The sequence below is a fragment of the Durio zibethinus genome, chromosome 26 (assembly GCF_047325235.1).
Source record: "Durio zibethinus cultivar Kanyao isolate XHJ-2024 chromosome 26, ASM4732523v1, whole genome shotgun sequence".
Classification (NCBI taxonomy): domain Eukaryota; kingdom Viridiplantae; phylum Streptophyta; class Magnoliopsida; order Malvales; family Malvaceae; genus Durio; species Durio zibethinus.
In genome coordinates, this window is record NC_143187.1 from 3,450,984 (window position 1) to 3,471,901 (window position 20,918).

The 20,918-nt window shown below is 34.4% G+C and overlaps 3 protein-coding genes and 1 pseudogene across 10 annotated transcripts; 1 reads left to right on the forward strand and 3 right to left on the reverse strand.

Moving 5' to 3' along the window:
* Nucleotides 1–2,218: 2,218 nt before the first annotated feature.
* Nucleotides 2,219–5,461, reverse strand: LOC111318569 (FCS-Like Zinc finger 10-like). Of its 3 annotated transcripts, none has more exons than XM_022921429.2 (4): nucleotides 5,150–5,461; nucleotides 2,848–3,956; nucleotides 2,625–2,758; nucleotides 2,219–2,485 (listed from the first exon to the last, which is right to left on the reverse strand). In XM_022921429.2, the coding sequence occupies exons 2-4, from the start codon at nucleotides 3,870–3,872 to the stop codon at nucleotides 2,430–2,432; spliced, it is 1,215 nt and encodes a 404-aa protein (XP_022777164.2). In that variant the 5' UTR covers nucleotides 3,873–3,956; nucleotides 5,150–5,461; the 3' UTR covers nucleotides 2,219–2,429. The 3 variants fall into 3 exon arrangements, with proteins under 3 accessions (XP_022777164.2, XP_022777166.2, XP_089611875.1); XM_022921431.2 differs by having other exon boundaries at nucleotides 2,854–3,956; nucleotides 5,150–5,407; XM_089755749.1 differs by having other exon boundaries at nucleotides 2,219–2,758; nucleotides 5,150–5,400.
* A 2,721-nt stretch (nucleotides 5,462–8,182) lies between these two features.
* On the forward strand, nucleotides 8,183–9,428 carry LOC149511150 (uncharacterized; annotated as a pseudogene).
* A 1,128-nt stretch (nucleotides 9,429–10,556) lies between these two features.
* On the reverse strand, nucleotides 10,557–14,708 carry LOC111274513 (Pentatricopeptide repeat (PPR-like) superfamily protein). Of its 3 annotated transcripts, none has more exons than XR_016334125.1 (5): nucleotides 14,616–14,708; nucleotides 14,086–14,213; nucleotides 12,063–13,921; nucleotides 11,276–11,486; nucleotides 10,557–11,186 (listed from the first exon to the last, which is right to left on the reverse strand). XR_016334125.1 is itself a non-coding variant. In XM_022859204.2 (4 exons), exons 2-3 carry the CDS (start codon nucleotides 14,186–14,188, stop codon nucleotides 12,081–12,083), a joined length of 1,944 nt encoding a protein of 647 aa, XP_022714939.2. In that variant the 5' UTR covers nucleotides 14,189–14,213; nucleotides 14,616–14,708; the 3' UTR covers nucleotides 10,557–11,486; nucleotides 12,063–12,080. The 3 variants fall into 3 exon arrangements, 1 of the variants encoding a protein (XP_022714939.2); XR_016334126.1 differs by having other exon boundaries at nucleotides 10,667–11,186; nucleotides 11,276–11,443; XM_022859204.2 differs by having other exon boundaries at nucleotides 10,557–11,486.
* A 600-nt stretch (nucleotides 14,709–15,308) lies between these two features.
* LOC111274512 (heat shock 70 kDa protein 15-like) lies at nucleotides 15,309–20,488 on the reverse strand. Of its 4 annotated transcripts, none has more exons than XM_022859202.2 (10): nucleotides 20,395–20,488; nucleotides 18,285–19,454; nucleotides 17,785–17,997; nucleotides 17,534–17,629; nucleotides 17,221–17,442; nucleotides 16,854–17,048; nucleotides 16,627–16,773; nucleotides 16,400–16,549; nucleotides 16,168–16,298; nucleotides 15,309–15,966 (listed from the first exon to the last, which is right to left on the reverse strand). In XM_022859202.2, the coding sequence occupies exons 2-10, from the start codon at nucleotides 19,452–19,454 to the stop codon at nucleotides 15,717–15,719; spliced, it is 2,574 nt and encodes an 857-aa protein (XP_022714937.2). In that variant the 5' UTR covers nucleotides 20,395–20,488; the 3' UTR covers nucleotides 15,309–15,716. The 4 variants fall into 4 exon arrangements, with proteins under 4 accessions (XP_022714937.2, XP_022714935.2, XP_089611447.1 ...); XM_022859200.2 differs by having other exon boundaries at nucleotides 18,285–19,499; XM_089755321.1 differs by having other exon boundaries at nucleotides 16,127–16,298; nucleotides 18,285–19,499.
* Nucleotides 20,489–20,918: the final 430 nt, after the last annotated feature.

Genomic DNA, 20,918 nt, shown 5'->3' on the forward strand with positions numbered 1-20,918 from the left:
GCTCAGTCTTTCTGGTTTTAAATTGTCTTGGACAGTGGAAACTTGCGGAAAGACGGAATTCCCCTTCTCGGTAATGAAAATATAGTTTTTATTTTTTTTAATTAAAAAGAAATAGGAAGGTCATAGGTACGTGCGAGAATTAAAGATAATACATTAAGAATTAAACTGACATGGCTACATTACTAGTTATTCAACTAGATGATATAATCAACATCTCTTTACTTAATTAACTTAAAAATAAAAATATTAACTAAAAATCACATTAAATGATTAAAAAATTATAATTAGATTTGATAAATATTAAAAAAACTTATTGAATCCATTTTTTGATTTAAAAAATTTATTAAATACATATTAAGTTTTTACATTTTACAAGTGAGATTAAAATAAAAATACATATCTTTTAAACTAAATTAAAAACTAGAAAAATGAATTAAAAATGATATATGCATCAATTTTTTAATTTTATTTATGAAATTAAAAAAATTAAACCAAAAATGTATCAAATAATTTTTAAAAAAATATATTAAACAACTATTGATTTTTAAATCAGTTAAGTACATACTTTTACTGTTTAAAAAAATATAGTCATTTTCAAATATATATTTAAGTGCTTTATTATATTTAGTAAAATACCAAACTATTAATGCTTAACTTTATTTGAACATCTCGAGTTTGAGTCTTAATAAAAATATAATAAATTTTATGTGAAAAAATTATTTTCATTGCATAATCCAATATTAGTGAAACAAAAAAATAAAAAAAAAAAAAAAAAAAAGTTAAAAACGCATTATATTTATTGGAATATATATATTCTTAAGGGGCAAATGGGTAATTCCAACAAAGATATAGGTCCAATTACAAAAGGGTCCATTTTATCTTTTATACCGAATGGCAATTTCACCAATACAAAATTGCCAAGTAAGAAAAGTGAAATTTTTATCCTCAGCCTACGTAGCCTAGGCTGCCACGTCACTCAACTTTTCTGCTGTAAAATACCATCCTCCTAGCTTCCTTTTCATAATTTTCCGGGTACTAATTTCAACCAAAAATCACCGGTCAGCTCCACAAACCAAAATTACGTTTTAGGACTCTTAATTAATTTTAGTAGTTCAAGTTTAATTTTAGATAATTTTTAATATAAAAAGAATAAATTTTTAATTTTTAAACTATTTACTTGATAAAAAAATATAATACACTTAAATTTGTTTAAATCCGTAATATTTAAATATAAATTTTAATGATATATTGATTGATTCAAAAAATAATTAATTAATAATTAAAATTTAATTATTGAAATCTCGACTAAGTAGCAAAAACTTAGGATACATTTTAAAAATAAAACTTTAAAGTGTAGCAAATCTTTGTCATAATCTTCCAAAAAAAGAAAGAGTAGATATAGAGAAATGTCTAAATTCGTTTACTAAATCTTTTGAAAATTTTAAATTGGAGTACTTTTTTTTTAGTGCAAGGTCTCTATAAATCATATCCTTTTCATCCACATTTATCTAGACATACTTTATTTTTATCAATAATTAATAGATTGAAATGAACCCACATTTGCTTGTTGGTCTATCTATCAGCCCACACTGGCAGCAAAAATTAATGAGTGGGGGATGTGCAAAGCTTCAATAACAAATATGAGCTCATTAGCCCACTGCTTTTTTTTTTTTTTTAAATTTTGAAAAGGATGGTTGATTATCAAGTGGGTGCTTCCTAAACAATTATTAACTTTCATGGTATTAAATCATGTAAAGTTTTGGTTTTAAATTTGATCTCTGGGAATCTCTTCCTTCTTCATCTATTTTGTATAAATAAAAAAAGTAAAATTTGAATTCCCTTTTTGAAAATATAAAAACTTGATTTTGGTTAATACCAAAATCCTTTGTTTCTCTATGTAAGTCACTGGGAAAAATCAATTTCTATGCAGATTTTTCAACACTAAACTTCAAGAAAGATGAATGGAAGAGGTCAGTGTATCTTTCATACAGCAGAATGGACAAAAAGCAAAGCTGATGCTGAGCATTGATACACACATTATTAGTTGTCGCAATGAGAAACATTTCAGTCTGACAATGTTCTTAGGCATTAGCCCCATTGACATTCATAAACTATAAATTATGGCAGACAAATAAGATTAATCTCCATTTTGTTGTCATATATTGCCAAAGAACAGGAAAGACAGCTGCAGACTAAAAAGAATCATCTGAAAGAGAATGCATAGAACGGAGTAAATGTCGCATTCATTCAAGATTCAACAATGAGTTCTTCAAGTTCAAGAGGCTTCTACAACAGGCTCACACACGAGCAGCAATAACAAAAGACACAGAAGAAAACTGATGAGATGGGGCTTCTGGCCACTACTAACTCATCTAATCAAAATTATAATGCAACAGTCTTTATGCTATATCCATCCCCCGGACTATAAATCAAACTCTATGCTGTGCCATCCATGACTCGGGATTTATGCTGCGATCATCCACGGCTGCAAACAGATTCACATAAACAGCTCTTTATGAAAAGATGATCCATGTATTAAATTTTGCAGCAATTTTATCAGTCTTGGCATGGAAGCCTGCAAAAAGGAATCATGGTTATAGCCCATTATATGTTAACGGGCATACCAATAAGGAAGAGATCTTCATCATCGCAATGCTCAGGAGAACCATTGGAGGAATTATTACAGGTTTTCTCCATTTCCTCCTCTGCAAAAATCTCCTCAGAGCGGCAATCAAAACTGCAAAATGCCTTTTCACCTCTGCAAGAATCAGAAGAAAAAACAGCCTCAGTCATTACAAACAGATGCAACTGAAGTAAAAGTCGCAAGGGGATGTGAACTGTATAAACCTGTACATGTAGATGTCTTCATCCTTCTCTATTTTTTTCTTGCAAGAGTAACAGAAGCTCAAAAACTCATCAGAGGGGTAAGGTGCTGAAGTCTCTGTGCTTTTATCCAGTTGAGGCACTTTGGTTCCTGGTTCTGCCTTTTTGTCAAAATTGGTCAACCCATTGTTGTGACATTCCAAAATACAGTCACAAAAAATGTGAGTTTTTTTGGGTTTTGGACCATGAGAAATTACACAAGTATAATCCTCAGAAAGCTCTATCTCGCGTGCGGAGAGAGATCCCATGCTATGGGCAAGGGGTATAGGAAGTGAACTTGGTTTACTTACCAAATAATTATCTACTTGCGAAGCTTTGCCAATTGGCAGAGGTGAACTATTAATGCTGGTGGTTCCACTCTCTGAACAAAAACTTCTGGAACTCATATTGGAGTTTTGGGTAGAGGCAATGAAAGAGGGGGAAAGCCCGGAATCTGTTTTCGGTTCTAATGGCAGTTCCTCATTTCCAAAGACAAGACTAGAATCCCCTGACTTCATATTGGATTTTCTGGCTTGGAAAAGTTGTGAAATTATATAATTCCTAGGCAAAGAATTGGATTTCATAGAATTACTGATGAATTCATGGGAATACCTTGAGGAATAAGGAAATTTAGCCTTCAGCTGTGGTCCAAATATAATATTCTTTCTCTTTGGAGAATCAAGGTCTTCATCATCTGGCTTAATTTCATCAGCAAGCAAATTCACAATGCCCAACCCTATCTTACTGCAATCCCACTTCTTTGGATAAACACTTTGGGGTGATGATCTAGGGGATCTAACACTAAATGGGTTGCTAAAATTTGCAAAAACTCTCAAATCAAGAGGAGATGTAGGGCTCCGTACCGAATCAGAATCCGAAGAACCCTTAGTGCTAAATCCAACAAGGAAACCAGGAATACTGAAAAGTGAGCTGCTGATATGCCTTAAACCCACAGTATCAGACTGGAAGCAGGACTCTGAATCAGGATCAGCCATCAGATTACCATCCATTGAACTTGCCTATGAAGTATGTTTCCTTACACTGCATTATCTATAAACCTCACTCTTCTAGCAAGAAAACCAGCAATGTACTTACTGCATTAGAATCAAGAATTCATCAATACAAAACAAATATGATTGATACCAAAACCAACAAATACAATGACCCAAGCCATAAAGACGTGAGAACCATGTATGGCAATACTTAACGGAAAAATAAAGAAAATTGATTTAGCTATCCCAAATGACAATATTCAACCATGATACAAGTGGAATACAGTTATATCCAGATAAAGGATAAAGAAAAATAAATGCCCAGAAAATCATATCATATTCAAGCACCCAAAAAAAAAAAAAAAGCCCCAAAAGAACGAGCATTTTGGAAGCCAGGATGCAATAATAGGGATGCTACCATACAATTTCATTTAAAAATACAAAAGTTTGGCTGAATCCTTTAGTAAAAAATGCAAATCTACAAGATCATTGAATCATATCAACAATGCAAGATGAAAAAAAAAAAATAAAATTGAAAATCTCTATAGAACTCTAAAAAACTCCTCATCAAAATCCATTTTTGAGCATGGATAAAGAAACTAAGGAAGGAAACAAATTTTCCCTGATCTTCATTTAAGATGATAAGGTATATCAAAATCAACAACAAGGGACGAACCATTTAAATAGCTTATGTGCAATAATGAACTATATAAACATAAAAGGCAAAAAAAAAAAAAAGAAAAAAAAAAAGGCCGATCATAAATCAAAAAATTTTTTTGGTACAAAGGCAGCTCTAACAAGAAGCAAGTAGTAATAGAGCAAGCATAGATTTGATGATCAATATCAACCAAACCCCAGATTATCATTAATAAAAAATCTCAAAGATTCCTAAAAAGCAGAAACATTTGAGGGACTTTCAAATAGAGAAGTGAGAACATCACAAAGAAAAAACATACAATAATAAAAAAAAAACTAACGAAGATGAAGAAGAAACAAAAGCCTGATCAAAACAAGATGCGAAATTTACTTCAAATGCATCAAAAAGGTACTCAAAATAATGGTTAAGCATCAATATTAAACAAAAAAAAAAAAAGACCCTTGCATGCATCAAAACAAACAAGGACAACATTAAAAGTCAAAGTTCAAACATTAAAGAAAAAAAAAATCCAAACTCGTTTCAAACAAAGGTCCAAACTTTTTGACATCCCAGATACTAAAAACTGTAGATTGATCAAAAATAAAAATAAAAGAGCTAAAACAATTACAAAAATGGCAAAAAAAAAAAAAAGACCCACCTGGTTTTCTTCTGTTAAAACTTGAAAGGTGTGAGAGAAAAAAAGAAAAACCCAAAATGCAGAAGAGATAGAAACACTACTTTGGCTTAGCAAAAACATAATAAACTCACTCCTCTATCTCTGCATATAATTTTATTTTCTGCCATTTTTTGGGTTTGATTTTTTATTTAAATATTTTTGCTTCTTCTGCAATGCATCAAAATCAGAGAAACAGTAAGCCACTGAGGCTTCTGATATGCTCCTCACTTCTTCTCTCTCTCTCTCTCTCTCTCTCTCGTGATTAAGAAAGAAATACGTATTTTATACGGTATAATGTTATTTGTAGAAAAGAGTGCATATTCGTGGTTTTGGAGTTGAAGACAAAAAAAAAAACAGTTTCTTTTGTGTGACGTTGTCACACTTGCTGCAGACCGCAATCTTGTCCACTTGATTTGCCCCACGTTTTTGCTTCCTGCTTGATCATCAATTTTTTATTTTCATTTCTCTTCTTTTTATTTTTGGGATTTAATTATCAGTTTTTCTTTTTTGAGATTTTTTATAAATATATCTTAAAATAACCAATAAAGGTTAGGAATTTTTTTTTTAATTCTTAATTTACTTAAGCTTAAAGTGTTAAAATTTAAAATTCAAATCTCTTTTTAATTCTATTTTGATAAAAAATAAAATAAAGTATTGACGTGGCCTTATATTTTTTATGGCCAAACTGCCCTTTTTGAGGTGAATTAAAATTGGCTCTATTATTAATTAAAAATTTGTATTACTACATAAATAAATGCTAACTTTTTTAAGCTACTTAAATTTGATGTCTTATTTAATATTAAAAAATATAAAATGTAAAATATAAAATTAAAAAAACACTGATATTATATAAAATTAAAACAAATCATATAGCTCTTGAAGCAATTTTCTACTACATCCATTGTTAAATGAGTTATATTTGTTTCCTAAAAAAAAGTTATATTACTATTATGTTTAAAAATTTTAATTCGGGTAACAATTTAAGTATTTAATCATATATAATAAATATTTTTCATAAATAAGTGTAATTTTAATACATCTTATTTTTGTGTGTAGTTGAATTATTGTTTTTAAAAAATAAAAATATACTTTTTATAGTAAAACGATGAAATCATACATTTGAGATTATCAACGAAAATTAAAATTTTTTATAATATAATTAAGGACATTCTCACATTTTTTTCGAATTTAATCAAAATTTTGAATATTTTAAAAAATGTATTTTTTTTAGTATTTTTTTTGACTTTTTTATTTTTTTTTAATGAATATTGATTAAAAGAAGTTCTTTTTAAATGTAAAGCTTTTTCTTTGTGAGCAAGTGGGGTAAAGTAGTAAATTTGCCTTGCCACATCATTTCTGGTGGGACCGAAACAATAATTTAGAGGGCGTCAAATCTGGCCATCGAACTCTATGATTTAGTAGGTTGAAAAAAAGTGGACCCCACTTGAAAAGAGCTCGACCCGAGTAATGATTCCTCGCACACAGCCCTATTTATCTTCCTTTGTCGTTTAGCTTGACTCAGCCTTTTCTTTAAAAAAAAGGAAAATAAAATATATTTCACAAAAATAATTAATTACAATAAATAATAATAAAAGACATACAAAGCGCTCCACACGTGTTCACTTCCGCCGTGCAAACCTCGTGCAATCCAACGGCTGAAAAATTAAGATTCACTGAGCCATGTCAAATGATCTAACGGTTCATAAATGACTTAGTTAACTTGCTCTTGGTTGTGAGGTGTACTACACGTGTTGTGCATGTATTGAAGTGCCAGAAGTCTTTTGTTTGTTTGTGGCGCACGAGAACGTAAGCACATCGGGACACGCGGATTTGCATCATTGGTCTTCCCATTTTTAGTACTAGGTATACTATTTTCTTAACTTTTCTTTTCTTTTATTTACTATTATTAAAATACTATTTTTAACCGAAAAGAGGGACATTTTGTTTTCTTTCAACGGGAAAAAAATAATTTTTTATAATCAGCATGACGTTAGAATTTTTTAAATTAAAAATATTATATTAAATATTTTATTATAATTTAAAAATTATTTATGATATTAATTTTTAATAAATTAATATTTTAGATACAGTTCGAATTAGATCAACCCACAATTATATCTGGCAATTGGACCCCTAAACAGATTTAATCGATGCTAAATTAAAAAATTACAAATAAATTTAAATGTATGTAACATATTCAAGTAATTATAAATAATAAAATTATTTAATTAATTGATATGTTCAATTTAATGGAGAGTGCATATAAATCCATTTTTTACATAATAATTATTCCTTTCTCAATTTTTTTTTTTTTTTTTATAAATTATTCCAACTTGAAATTTTATTGAATTTATTACATCGATTCACTTGACAAAATAAATAAATATCATAATCAACCCCAAGCCCACATAACCATAAAGGCCCATTTAACAATCACTTGACCCAATGGGCTCCTAAATATCAAGACCTTCTGTGCAATAATATTACGCAGCGTACAATAGCAGCAATCGTCTTTTTATCCCCCAAATTTATTCTTCCAAGTTTTTACCCTCTCCACAATCACATCCCTTCCCCTGTTTAATTTTCTTCTAAACAAACAAAAAGGAATTTTCCTTAAATTTTGGAGTTAGAGGCTTCTTATAGCTTCAATTAGGTGCTTGATGTTGAAGAGAAATTTGAGAATTTTGAGCACTTTTCTTGTAAGTTTCCATGGGTTTTGTTGTTGTTGTTGTTTTTTTTTCTATTCCATGATAATTAGGTTTTTGCTCATGAAATGTCTTTGCCACTTAATAAACTAATAGATTTTGGTAATAATTTAACCCAATTATTGCAATCTTATAATAATTAACTGATAAAAAATTGCATATTATCAACGAAGAAGAAAAGAAAATTAAAGCATTATGTGATATTTTTTGCTGACTAAAGGACTTTTTGATATTTGTTGATAATGGTGGAGTATTTATGGGAGTTATTGGGATTGTTTTCGGAAAAAGAATAATGATTGTTATATTGTGTAAGTTTGATTGGATAGGGAAGAGCAAATTGGGGATTGAAGCTACCATCTTTTTGTATTTTGTAATTTGAAATTCTGTTTTTAGATAGGCTTGGATTTTTAGGGATACTTTTGGGTGATTTTATAGTTGTTGAACTGAGTTTTTGGTTTTAATGGATGTCATTGAGGATGATGCTAGATGTCCTTCAAGTTCTTTGAATCGCCAAAAGCTTCCTGCTAGAAATGTTCGATATTCTAGACCGATTGGGAATCAATGTGTTGATGATGATGAAGATGAGGAGTGGGAGACGAAGAGGAAAATCATAACCAAAAAAATGGTGTTCGGTATGTAGGAAAAGGTATGGATGACGATGGTGATGGCGATGAAGAGTTGGACGATGATGAAGATGATTACAATGAAGGTGGTGATGAGCAGAAAGGTTATAATCGAAAAAAATGATGATTGACTTGGATAGGCACCCAAAAAGAGGAAATTGAAGAGTTTGATGTCAAGTTATGAATTTGCTCCTTGTGTACCAGCAGCAGGCAACTCCATCAGTGCCAAAGCCTTCGTATGGTGGGAGGAATTCTCTTACAGTTTGGACTGAGAGATTTGTTTTGCTAGATGCCTCGGGTGACAATTTTTTGCAATGTGGGAGGAAGTCTTCAGTTTGAGGAATGGCAAGAAGTAGCAGAGAAGGTTTCAGAGGTTTCAAAGATGGAAAGGAGTGACACCCAGTGTCGTAATCAATTGGATACGTTGAAGAAGAAATACAAGGAGTAGAAGGCTATGGTGGCAGAGACTGCTGGTACCACCAGCAAATGGGTTTTTTTCAAGAAGATGGACATGTTAATGTCAACTCCACGGCAGGGTGGGCTTTCCTGTGGTTTGGACTCAGGTGGGCATGTTTATTTGAACCATGCAAACGGTTTGGATGAAATGAAGGGCAGTCCAGCAAATTCAGAATCTGAGGATGTCTCAGATGGACTGCCACCAAAAAAGAGAAAATTGAGGAGGCAATGTAATGAGGGTTCTTCATTCAGATTGCTCGCAGATTCTATTCAGAAATTTAGTAATATATATATATATATATATATATATATATATATATATATATATATATGAAAAGATTGAGAATGGTTAAAGGCAGCAGATATTGGAATTATAGAAGATGAGAATGGATTTTCAAAGGGAGTTGGAAATGCAGAAGAGGCAGATCATGGAGAGAGGGCAGGCTGATATTGCAAAAATACAGCAGGGTGAATGATGATGAAGGGAATGCCCGTGGGTAATGCATGCAAAAGCCATTTGGTTGATTACATTTTGACTGCTAAATGTTGTTTTTGCCAATTGACATTGTAAGCAACAATAATAACGCTAGACATGTTGTATCAGTGAAGTAGAAAATTTTACTGAATTTAGAGATCATTACTCTCATTATCACTAGTACTGCTTTAATGTCATAGTTCACCTCTCAACAATTGCTGAAAGAAAATATCAAGAACACGGTAGAAAGGTTAAAAAAAGGGAAATGGAACTTTGTAAATACAAGTTGTAAGAAAAGTAAATAACTTTTTCAAAGGGTAACGGTACTATGAAGAAAAAGTCAATCTCGCCCTTTAATCTGGCTCCCAAGTGGACCCTATAAACAACAAAAATTACTTGCACAAATGAAGCTGCCTATTGTCTTAAGCCTCAACATGTTCTTGAACAAGTGCATAAATTATAAATTGTTATTAAAATAATATTTATTATTGTTAAACTAACTTCTATCCCACTAATATACACGTCGGTATTTCCTTTTTCTCCAGTACTTAAAGAATATAATTCACTTCAATGAGCCTACTCATAACCTCAAAGAATATCACTTTTAACCACCATAAGAAAGTGAAAATCAGGTCTGAGGGTAGCTCTGTCCCAGAATTATTACCATACTTTTGCACACTTTCTATAAAATCCAACAAACCATTATTCTCTCTCTTTACTCTCTCTATATATTAGGAACCGGCTGTTACAGGCTGCCAGCTTTAGTCACTATTCATCCCATCTGCTTCAAGGTCGTTTACCTAAAGTAATTTTTTTTTTTTTTGACAAAAATTTGAGTAAATGGACCGTATTGCTGAAAAACTTACTTCAAAAAGCATCCGGATTTGCCAACAAACAAAGTTTATAAATTTTTAATACAATTAGTTGATAACAACCCTTACTTACCTAGCCTTTACTTGTATCATCATTATGTTCATGGCGTTGTAGTTGCAAAGCCAGTGATAGCAATTGTATCAAGCAGACTTCACCGAATTCATATCCCACAAAACTGATTAAACGTGCAAGATTCAAGAATTGGAACGTTATGACACATCAAATAGCATAAAGGAAGAGAATAGTAAGAGTTGGTGTCCTCAAAATTCATAGATCCACTCAGTTTAGAATATAAAGAAATAATCAAACAAAATATGCATGCTCGGACTCCTCAATTTTCTCTAATTAATTGCTAAATGACAATGTGCAGCACCAAATAATTTCTAAATTTCTCCTTTGATCTTCTTTACTCCTATTTTTAAAGTTTTATCATTTGTCTAGTGCATAGCTTTTTAACACATGTAAATATGTTTCTATAGTCAAAACAGTTTTGTCTCAAAAAGGAATGACAGATCATTCAGAAGAACAAGAGCTACCCTCTCAGGCTCATCAAGCTTTGCGACACACGCACCTTTCTTTCAACCTCCCCTTCTTTGAAGGGCTAATTTTCAACTTCTAGAAGCTTAGCAGTAAACTCCTTGCCTGGAGCACTAAAAAAAAAACATAACATTTGTCACTTAGCTGGAGGCTTGAAGCAATAATTAGTTTAAAGAATATAATAGATAAAAGTAATAGTTGGTGTTTCCGCAAATTAGCCGACAGCATTTTTCCAATCTTTAGTTTCTTCCATAGCCTTCTTTTGCAAAGCCATTTCAAACTCCACCGCTTATTGCATATCTGAAGGTAACTCTGCTACTGGATGTTTGTTTTCCTCACTTTCTTGGGACCTCAACGTTTAAAAAAAACAGAAGAAAATATAAAAGCCACACAGGAAAACAAAAGAAAAAGGCTCCAAAAAGTTTCCCATAAGAATTACCACACTAAAACTTGGCCACAGCCAGTACATGAACTTTTGTCGGTAACAAATGGATGACTGGTGTCAACAGTTAGCGCATGTTACCAAGGGGATGGCAAAGTGTCACTGTCAAGTAGTTGATCTTGAGGAACCCATAAAAGTGAAACAGTGTCATTCATTTCCTTCAGTCTGGAAAAGTCAATCCTCGTCAGGCATATCTTCAGTGAATAATCTGTTCTTAGACCAGCCATTAAATGCAAATGTCAGACTAAATGGTTAGCTTGTGATGATGGACATTTGAGATATTTTGGCGAAAGTGTTACAGACTCAAATGTTTTCCTTGATTTGAGAATTAAAGTTACAGTTTGAAAAGTTTGCCCAATTGATTTGATTATCTTTATGGATTAATGATTCTACATCCCTACTTAACCCCCTGTCGGATCTAGTGACATTGCCTAGTAGAACTCTAGCAAATTCCCATAATTGCAGCTTGACAATTGTATAGTTAATCGAGTTAGTTTAGAAGAAAATGATCCAGCTATAGCAGCTACCCAAGGGTGGAATCATCTTCAAATATGTTAGTCACTGTCATGATAAGCCCAGTTAACAGCAAATTGATTGTCTGCACCAGATAAGCAGTCCAGAAAATATGGGTAATAAAAACATTATGCACCAAGGCTTCAGATAAAATCCTATAATTTAGCATTTCTTCAAAAAAGTCCAATGAACAGTTTAAGCTATGTTAGTGACAATAAAAAAATAGTTGAAAAAAGGTTAGAGAGAAACATGAAAGACGTCTTTATCATACCTAAAGATCAAGAAACCATCATAAAGCAGTAGGGTTTCGATCTTCATCAATCTTCCCAACAGCCTCAAGTATTGATGAGTAAGTGATGAGATCATATTCAAAACCTCTTGCTTTCATCTCTTTCATTAACTTTGCAGCCTCTTCAAAACTACCAGCTCGGCTGAGACAGCCAAGAACAGTATTGTAAGATACTGCATCAGCTTTAATCTTTGAATTCTTCATCTTTGTAAGCATCTCCATTGCCCGATATGGGCCACCTGTCCTAGCTAATCCATTTAGAATGATATTATGAGAATTCAAGTCCGGAGCGCAACCATTTTCTTCCATGGTTCTCAGTAAGGAATGAGCTTCATCTATCATGCCTGCCCTTACCATCCCTGACATGAGTGCATTGTAAGTATAGACATCAGGATTGCATCCCAATTTCTTCATCTCATTGAATAGATCTACAGCCTTACTCAGATGGCCGCTCTTTCCAAAAAGTTTTATCATCACAGCATATACCCTAGCACTTGAACGTCCACAATTCTCTTTCAATTCCTGAAATAACTCACTTGCGGCTTCATATCTTTTTGCCTTTCCAAGACTGTTGATCAGGCTACAATATGCAGCCGGACAAGGAGGAAAACCCTTTTCATCCATCTCTTCCAGGAGTAACAAAGCTTTCTCAACTCTGTTTGTCTTGCAGAAGCCATCAATAAGAATTGAATAAGTAAATGAGCTGGGAACAATACCATCTGCCTTCATCTTCTCAAACCACAAAGATGCCTCAGAAATTGGGGCTTTGGAGTCAACTAAAGCTTTAATTATAGTGTTATATGTTACAACATTTGGTACACATTGCCAAGACTTCATTTCATTGAAAAGCTTAAGAGCATCTTCCAATCGACCCACTTTGCCCAAAATGTTAATCATATTGTTAATAAGCACAACATCAGGCTTACTACCTTCTCTTAACATATCCATGAATATTCCATGGGCATCTTCTACCCTCCCAGCTTTCCCAAGACCCTTTATCAACTCTGTGTAAGTAAACACAGTTGGGCTACAGCCCTTTCCTTTCATCTCCTGGACTAGACCTAAAGCTTTCCCCGTCATACCTAACTTAAAATAGATTTCGATTAAGGTTGTATAAATCTTTGATGTAGGCTGCAACCCATTCTCCTTCATCTCCTCAAACAACCTAATGGCAGAATCATGACGACCCAACTTACCATAAGTGGATATAAGTGCACTGTATGTCACAGTGTCAGGTAAACAGTCACCCTCATTACACATCTCATTATAGAGCTCATGAACTCTTTCATGGTGCCCTTCTTGCATCAGCATCAAGATTATGGTGTTGTAAGTGCTTGCTGTTGGCTTGCACTTGCGACTTTTAATCTGATAAAAGATGGAGAGAGCCTTATTCACCATCTTAGCCTTTCCCAATATTCTCACAATTTCAGACAATTCAGCTGGACCAATAACACACGTACTCCGAACCATTTCTTGGATAGTCTTCCACATTTCGCCAACAAGTCCTGCTTCATCCAAACAGTGAATTAAAGTCATGTAGGTGGTAGAGTCATGATCAAAGTTTCTTCTTTTCCCTGCCCACTTGAAGAACTGGATTTTAACATTGATCTCTACATCTATCGTCAAAACCTCACGAACCAACCGTTTGTCCACCTTCATCTTTAGCACTTCCAATGCCTTCTCTGCATCAGGCCCCCACTTGAATATCTTCAAAATTCTTATAAACCTCTCATCCAATGTCCGTACAGACGGATTCTTCCTCGGTACCTTCCTGCTAAAACCCAAGTCTCGCACTTCATTCTCTGGACTAGGCAACTTGAACATTTGCGCTATCTCATTCTCTACAAAGTTAAACCACACAAAAGCAATTAACAAATTTACTTGATTGGAGAAATTTATTTCACCCATTTCATTGTATAAAACCATCTAACTTCATACCTATCAAAGCAAACAGCAAAATGCCAATTCAACACACAAGAATGGATTACTCAGCTGAAAAGCTCACCTGTTTGCTTGATTCTCTGGCAGAGGTGAGGCAAAGTCGATATGGATCTCCTCAAAGCAGATGAGGGCATGATAATTTTTATTAATTGCAGCCAACTTTGCATATCAGATCGCAGCAGGTCAATTTAACTAAAGCAGGAAGGACAAAATGCCTTTAGCATATAAATATTAATGCGTGTAATAAGAAACAAAGTGAAATTCATAATCACAATTCGACAAACTAACAACCTTAACATATTGAATCAACATTTTTTTTCAATTTTACATACCAAAAACACAGAAAATAACAAAAAAAAAAAAGGGGAAAAATAGGAAATCGAGCTACCAACATAAAATGGCCACGGAAAAATAAAAAAATCATGAATGCCAACTTTCCAAATAATTCAACCTCAGTTATATGCTAAAGATTAAGGAAAATGATGTAAGAGAGAGAAATCGCTAAACCCATTTCATTTGTATTCCCCCAAAATTGATGCGATTATAATTTGGATTTTTTTAAGAAAAAAAAAAAAGAAAAGCTTGAAGAAAGACCTTAAGGAGACGAAAAAAGACGGTGGAAGGGAGAAAGCAAGGAGAGAAAAAGCATGCCGGTGAAATTCAAGAGAAACGAAGGAGACGAGAGTCTTCAGTCTTCACTTGAAAAAGGGCTAAAAAGGTGGGACGAAAATCCAAAAATTGGAAAATCTGGACTTGGAGTGGGCTTGGGCTATATGTTGTAGGTGTGGGTCTAGCGTAATCATAACTAGTTTTTGGAATCGGTAAAATCATCCACCTCTCGTATGTATTGGCTGTTGACGAATGGGGTGATGCGGGATTTAAGCAGTGGTAATTTTCCAAATTCACGTCCTAACTTGTGATATTAAAGCATTTTTCACACCAAATTCACAAGTCACAATATTCTTCTACATCTTCACATTTAACTGTATTGGTTCTGTTTATTTTGATTACACGTAGCTCCGCCAAATCCAACTCCCATACACCAGAGAAACCATTGATTTAAACAGCGCAGTAGAAACTACGGATACTTCGAGTATCGCGGGTTGCAACAAGGAAAAGATCTTTTTATCCAACGACATGTTATATTATTAAGGGGTACAAATAAGAAACAAGAAAAGCAACGGAAAGAGCAACAACTTTATACCAAAGAAAACATTTCAGACGTTTTGAGAGTAGAAACTCGTCACACAAAGGTTGAGGCAGACAAAACCAACACTCCAACAGACATCCAGAAATAGTGTGAAACTTTAATTTAAACAAAATCCAAGTTTTGAGGACATCAACCAACGATAACCAGAAACGAAGTGATTAACTAATCCCAACAAATCCTTTTTAAATTTCAGGCTCCCGCTAACAGAAAAATGTTAGCAACGAAACCCCAATAACAAATGTTTTTCTCGTAGAATTTAGAAAACCCTCCTTGAAAAACCCGGATTCACTCTTAACAAATCAAATCTCGGCAGACATTGCAAAGAGACGGCTTTACAAGGTGAAAACACTGACCCAAACAACACAGCCTCTCTTATAAACCCTACCCAAGAGTTGGTCACAGGCTCTTTTGAAAAATAGTACTTATACATAAGAACCAAATTTTGGCCGCATAAATCATCACAATACCAGCAGGCTAATAATAATTTATGCAGTGCTTGAAGTAGTCTCCGATTTGTCAGTTTCCATTGGTTCTGCAGAAGCTGGAGGTGCCTCACCACTGGCTGCCGGTGTATTTTCACAGGGATCAGCATTGCGGTTAGGGCTTGCACTCGGGTTAACATTAGCATCTGCACCCTGTGGCTCAGTCTCATTTCCCTGAGGAGGTGGGGTTGCAGGTGATTCAGTTGTGGCTGGTTTGGCTGGTTTAGGTTTCGTCATTATTGGCCTGCAAAACCTGTTTAAGGCGAAATTTGAATCTCAGCATTAAGTATCAGAAATTCATATATAGATATCAACATCTATATACATATATAAAATAGGTAAGGGAAAAAAAAATAAGAACACTACTTTGTGCAGGGTACAGAAATCTATGAATAAAACAAGAATCTACATACCGTATACAAAACAAAACCTTATGCAGGTGAAATAGTGGTACCTGTCTAGCGCTTCAGCCTTCTTTCTCACATCAGCTGACAGGAGAACTGGAGTGGCATACTTGGGAAGTTGACCCTGCTGCTGTTTTTTCTCTCTCAGCCAGGCCTCAGCTTCCACGCATTCATTTAAGACCTACAATGCACCAAAAAGATTAGATCTCCAATATTAAGAGAGAGAGAGAGAGAGAGAGAGAGAGAGAGAGAGAGAGAGAGAGAGAGAGAGAGAACCATTACCTTTTGCTTTTCAGCAAGTTCAATGTGATCAAATTTGGGATCATTTGACATGGCTGCCTCCCTGTAACTATTAATACAGTAAGCAAGCTGATCAATGACAGTTCCCCTTTCAGTATACTCTTTGTAGCGCTCTTCAATAGGATCCCCTTGCTGCAAAAATTAACACATCTGTCAGATAAGCAATTTATACAGTCAACCTTAGAAAACACAAGAAGAACAAGTGTCACCTTCTTAAGCTCTTCAAGCTTGGCAACATAGACACCCTTTGTTTCATCCTCCCCATCCTCATATAGCCAATCCTCTGTTTCCTGAAGTTTAGCAGAAAAAACTTCCTTCTCCGGATCAGTGACAAAATCCTGGTATTTGTCACTAAGCTGAAGACACAATGTATAATTAGTTTTAAGATCATAACAGCCAAGAAACAGATCTAGCAAATTAGTAAGAAACATTTTACCTTATTCCTCATGTCATAGACATAGGCCTCAACAGCATTCTTTTTATCCTTTGTTTCTTCCATAACCCTATCTTGCAAAGCCATTTCGAACTCCTTCTCTACTGCTTTTTGAACATCAACAGGTAACATTGCACCATAAACCAATTCTGCTACTGGGACGTTTGTTTTCTTCACTTTCTTCTTGGGAGCCTCAACCTATATGACAGGCAGAACCAAAAATGTAAACAACTAAACTAAAAGACTCCAAAAATCTTCCATATAAGAAACAACCATACTTAAAACTAGGAATCCAGGAGTAGGCCTGCCTTAAAGGCTACAACACCAATTCTGACAACGCATGTATAAAGTGCACAGAAGAATCACTTACTTTAGCATCAGTCTCCATTTGCACAGGCTTGTCACCTGACTCAGTAACACCATTTTCAACCCCTGCCAAGTCAGCTGTACCCTTGGCATCTTGCATGTTAACATCTGTCTCATTGGCAATGGGGGCAGCAGTATCACTAGGTGCTTCATCAGTCTCCATCTTAATATCTTCTTTTGCTGGTTCTTTTGAAACTGGAACTTCAACTTCTTCCTCTTCCAAGAGCTAAAAAAAATGATAGTATTAAGGAAAGAGAACAAAAGATTCACCTTTCGGCTATAATTAAAATTTAAAAAGCCAATTCACAAATACTTACTGTTGCCGACTCAAGGGATAATATCCCATGCAAATTCAAACGAACTTTGACCTTCAATTTTGATTGTTCACTTCTTATTGTTGGAAAAGGACCAATCTGCCATTTAACAAACGGCACAAATTATTTCACAAATCAGAAGGTTGAGCAAGAAATTTTTGTACCGATGAGTGTAACTCTTATGCCGAAGTAGAAAATCTTAAAAAAAAAAAAAAAGATAATTTGAGTTTGATTAAGGTTTGTGGATTAATTACCGTGTATGTACTGATCTTTGCAGGGACCTGCAAATCACTTACATCAGAATATTGAACATCAACACTGAAAGTACTTGTCTTGTGGAATGTTACAGCCTTAACACTGGGTATCGGATTTCCCTTTGGAAAAACCAGTTGTTGTTGTTCCACTCCTCCATCTGGAGCAGACCCTTTCCATGATAGCAAAATTGGGGAAGGGAAGCTCTCATTGACCTTCAAGTCATACGAATTAAGTAGTGAGCTGTTTTCAAAATACAGCAAGAAAAAAAGGAATACGAAAAAATAATTACAATAGGACAGGCAGAGAGAGTAAGGTATGGAAGAAGTCCAAGGCATAAATCTTGCATAATCCCCCATCTTCAAGACAATGAAGAGAAGTAAAAGCTAGAAATCATACTGCATAACAAACAACTGCCTGCCTATGTAATTAACGATAAATCCACAGCTGAGACACTCAGCGGAAGCATCAAAATTATGATGATAATTTGGTTGAAGATTACCTGAAACTCTCGAACTTTGAATGTGGGACTGAGAATTGCACATTGTAAAGCACAACCCCTTGCAACACATTCACTAGCATTCATTGTGCGTCTAGGCTCTTTACCAAAGAACTCTGTGAGGATTTTCAAAATAGCAGGAACACGAGAGGCTGAGCCAACAACCTCAACCATGTGAACATCCTCAACTGCAAGCCCAGCATCAGCAAGAGCCTTCTCTAACGGCCTCTTCACACGTTGCAAAATTGGAGCACTGATCTGCTCAAACACCTCTCTCTTAATGAAACCCCTAACATCCTTCTCATCCATTAAGCACTCAATAAACAGAGGTGCCTCAGGATTGGCACTAAGTACCTTCTTTAGCTTCTCACAAGCAGCCCGAAGCCTAACACAAGCCCTTGCATTCTGAAAGACATCAATCTTGTATTCTTCTTTAAATATTGCAGCAAAATGCTGAAATAGAACTTCATCAAAATCTCTCCCACCCAAAGAGCGGTCAAATGAATGAGCCAATATCTTAAGTTGCCCCTTCTTGAAGCCAGCAATACAAACTTGCATGCTAGCATGTCCAATATCAACAAAGGCAACATTTAATTGGTCATTTTCAGGTAAATCAGTCTTATAAATACCATAAGCCAAAGCCGTTGCTGTAGTTTCATGAATCAAGCGAAGAGGGTGCAAGCCTGCAATTGTGGCTGCATCTAAAACTGCCCTTCTTTCGAGATCAGTGAAATATACAGGAATTCCAATGCAGCAATCCGCCACTGCTGCATTCAGATTCTTCTCAGCTATGCTTTTCAAATTCGACAAAACCATTCCCAAGACTTGGGTTGGGGTAAAGGTTCTCATTTCACCTAAATAACGAGCATGAATCAAAGGATATCCATCAGGACCCTCAGTGACATTAAAGGGCAATGACTGGAGGTCCCTTTGCAACTCAGGATCCGAGAACTGACGGCCAATCAACCGCTTTATCTGAGAAATTGAGTTTTTAGGGTTCATAGTAGAAGATGCTGCCCCTGCAGTACCAATGAATCTCTGCTTCTCTCCAAAGCATACAATAGCCGGAGTTTCACGCTTTGACTCATCATTAAGCACAACATCAATCCCTCTCTGCCTCGCAACAGCAACAATGCAGCTCTCATTGCCAAAATCAAACCCGACAACACTCATCTTCAGCAAAAATTGCACCAATTTAATTAATAAAACAAAATTGATCTGCACCTTTCCAAACAAACAGCAATAAGATTACATATAATATTAGAGCACAAAAGGAAAATAAGTCAAAATCACGATTTTAGAAATCAAGACATGGCATTGCCAATCACATGTTTAATATGTAAATCATGGTGATATAAACATATTCTCATTTATGTGCACAACAAATTGCAGCTCAAGATTCTGTGGTAATTTCCATGGGCTTGAGCTCATAGGATCATTACATACACTAAAGTCCATAACAAGATTCAATTAACATTCCTTCCTTTTTTTCTCATTTAAAGATTCTAGTGGAGTGGATCATTTACATTAGAACACAAACCATATGACAACGTGATGGCCTGGGACATGTGCTTACCACGTGCACGCAGAGAAACAAATACATATGAAGTTGATCAAGCATTTAAGGGTTTTTTTAGTAACAAATAAAATCCTATAAAACTTTACATTCAGATTCCAACTCAAAACGGAAACTTCTTAAAATAAAATTAATCAGAAAAGACAATTCCTAGCAATGACAAATCGGTATCATATTCAAATCAACTTAAAATAACTAATTTTAAATAAATCTCCAGCGAAAGTAAAAAGTTGAATCCAGAGAACATACGCAAAAAAAACAATAAAACAAAAATAAACCTCAAAATCAACTAATTTTACATATAAAAGAATCGAAAAATAGAAATCAAATAAGAAAACTATTTCCACTTGAATCACTAGTAGCATCTAAATCTAAAAGCCAACAAAAGTCAATGCTAAAAGTATGGAGCGAAAAGATGGATCGACGCACCGAATCTAAAGCGAAAACTAAACAGATCTATAAATTCCAGACGAACAAAGGCAACAACAAGAAAAAACAATCAACGAAATTGCAAAGAGCGAAGGCTAGCGATCATACCTTTTAGGAAGAGAGGAAGATTGGGGGCGAAGAAGTTCAGGAAATTTCTTTTGAAAAACCTCTCTTTTTGCGTTTTTTTTTTTTTTTGGAGCGCGAGAGAGATAATACGAAAACAACTTTAAGAAGCGAAATAGAGTTTGGTGGCCTTTCAAAGGAGCGTTTGTGTGGAATTTTTTATTTGTTTTTAGATTTTTTTTTTATGTTGTTGTTTATTTCTTTTTTCTTTTTTTTTTTTAATATAAATTATAGTTTTGGGGGATCGGATGGTCCCGGAGATGTCTAGAGATACCGCGGCTTCTAGAAGGATCTATAGAAAGAAGAGTCTTTGGTCGGTTCATGGGTTGGGCTGATTTTGAGCTTTCATTCGGATTTCTAATTTCTTTTCAAAAATGAAATGGGACTTATGAGGGTTGGGCCAATTATGATTTACCATAATTGTTTTTCATTTTTTAATGATATATGACTTAAAAGAAAAAGCAAATTGTGGAGATATTTTAAAAAAATTTTCAGTACATTCTCATGAA

Excerpts from the sequence above, each read along its gene's own strand:
- LOC111274512 (XM_022859202.2), bottom strand. The coding sequence starts at position 19,454 with ATGAGTGTTGTCGGGTTTGATTTTGGCAATGAGAGCTGCATTGTTGCT. Across the intron at positions 17,443-17,533 it reads TATCCCTTGAGTCGGCAACA|CTCTTGGAAGAGGAAGAAGT; the intron begins GTAAGTATTTGT and ends CATTTTTTTTAG. Across the intron at positions 16,299-16,399 it reads AACTTGCTGAAAAGCAAAAG|GTCTTAAATGAATGCGTGGA; the intron begins GTAATGGTTCTC and ends GGTGCATTGTAG.
- LOC111318569 (XM_022921429.2), bottom strand. The coding sequence starts at position 3,872 with ATGGATGGTAATCTGATGGCTGATCCTGATTCAGAGTCCTGCTTCCAG. Across the intron at positions 2,759-2,847 it reads GAAGACATCTACATGTACAG|AGGTGAAAAGGCATTTTGCA; the intron begins GTTTATACAGTT and ends TGATTCTTGCAG. Across the intron at positions 2,486-2,624 it reads TGAAGATCTCTTCCTTATTG|CCGTGGATGATCGCAGCATA; the intron begins GTATGCCCGTTA and ends ATCTGTTTGCAG.
- LOC111274513 (XM_022859204.2), bottom strand. The coding sequence starts at position 14,188 with ATGCAAAGTTGGCTGCAATTAATAAAAATTATCATGCCCTCATCTGCT. Across the intron at positions 13,922-14,085 it reads CCAGAGAATCAAGCAAACAG|AGAATGAGATAGCGCAAATG; the intron begins GTGAGCTTTTCA and ends TTAACTTTGTAG.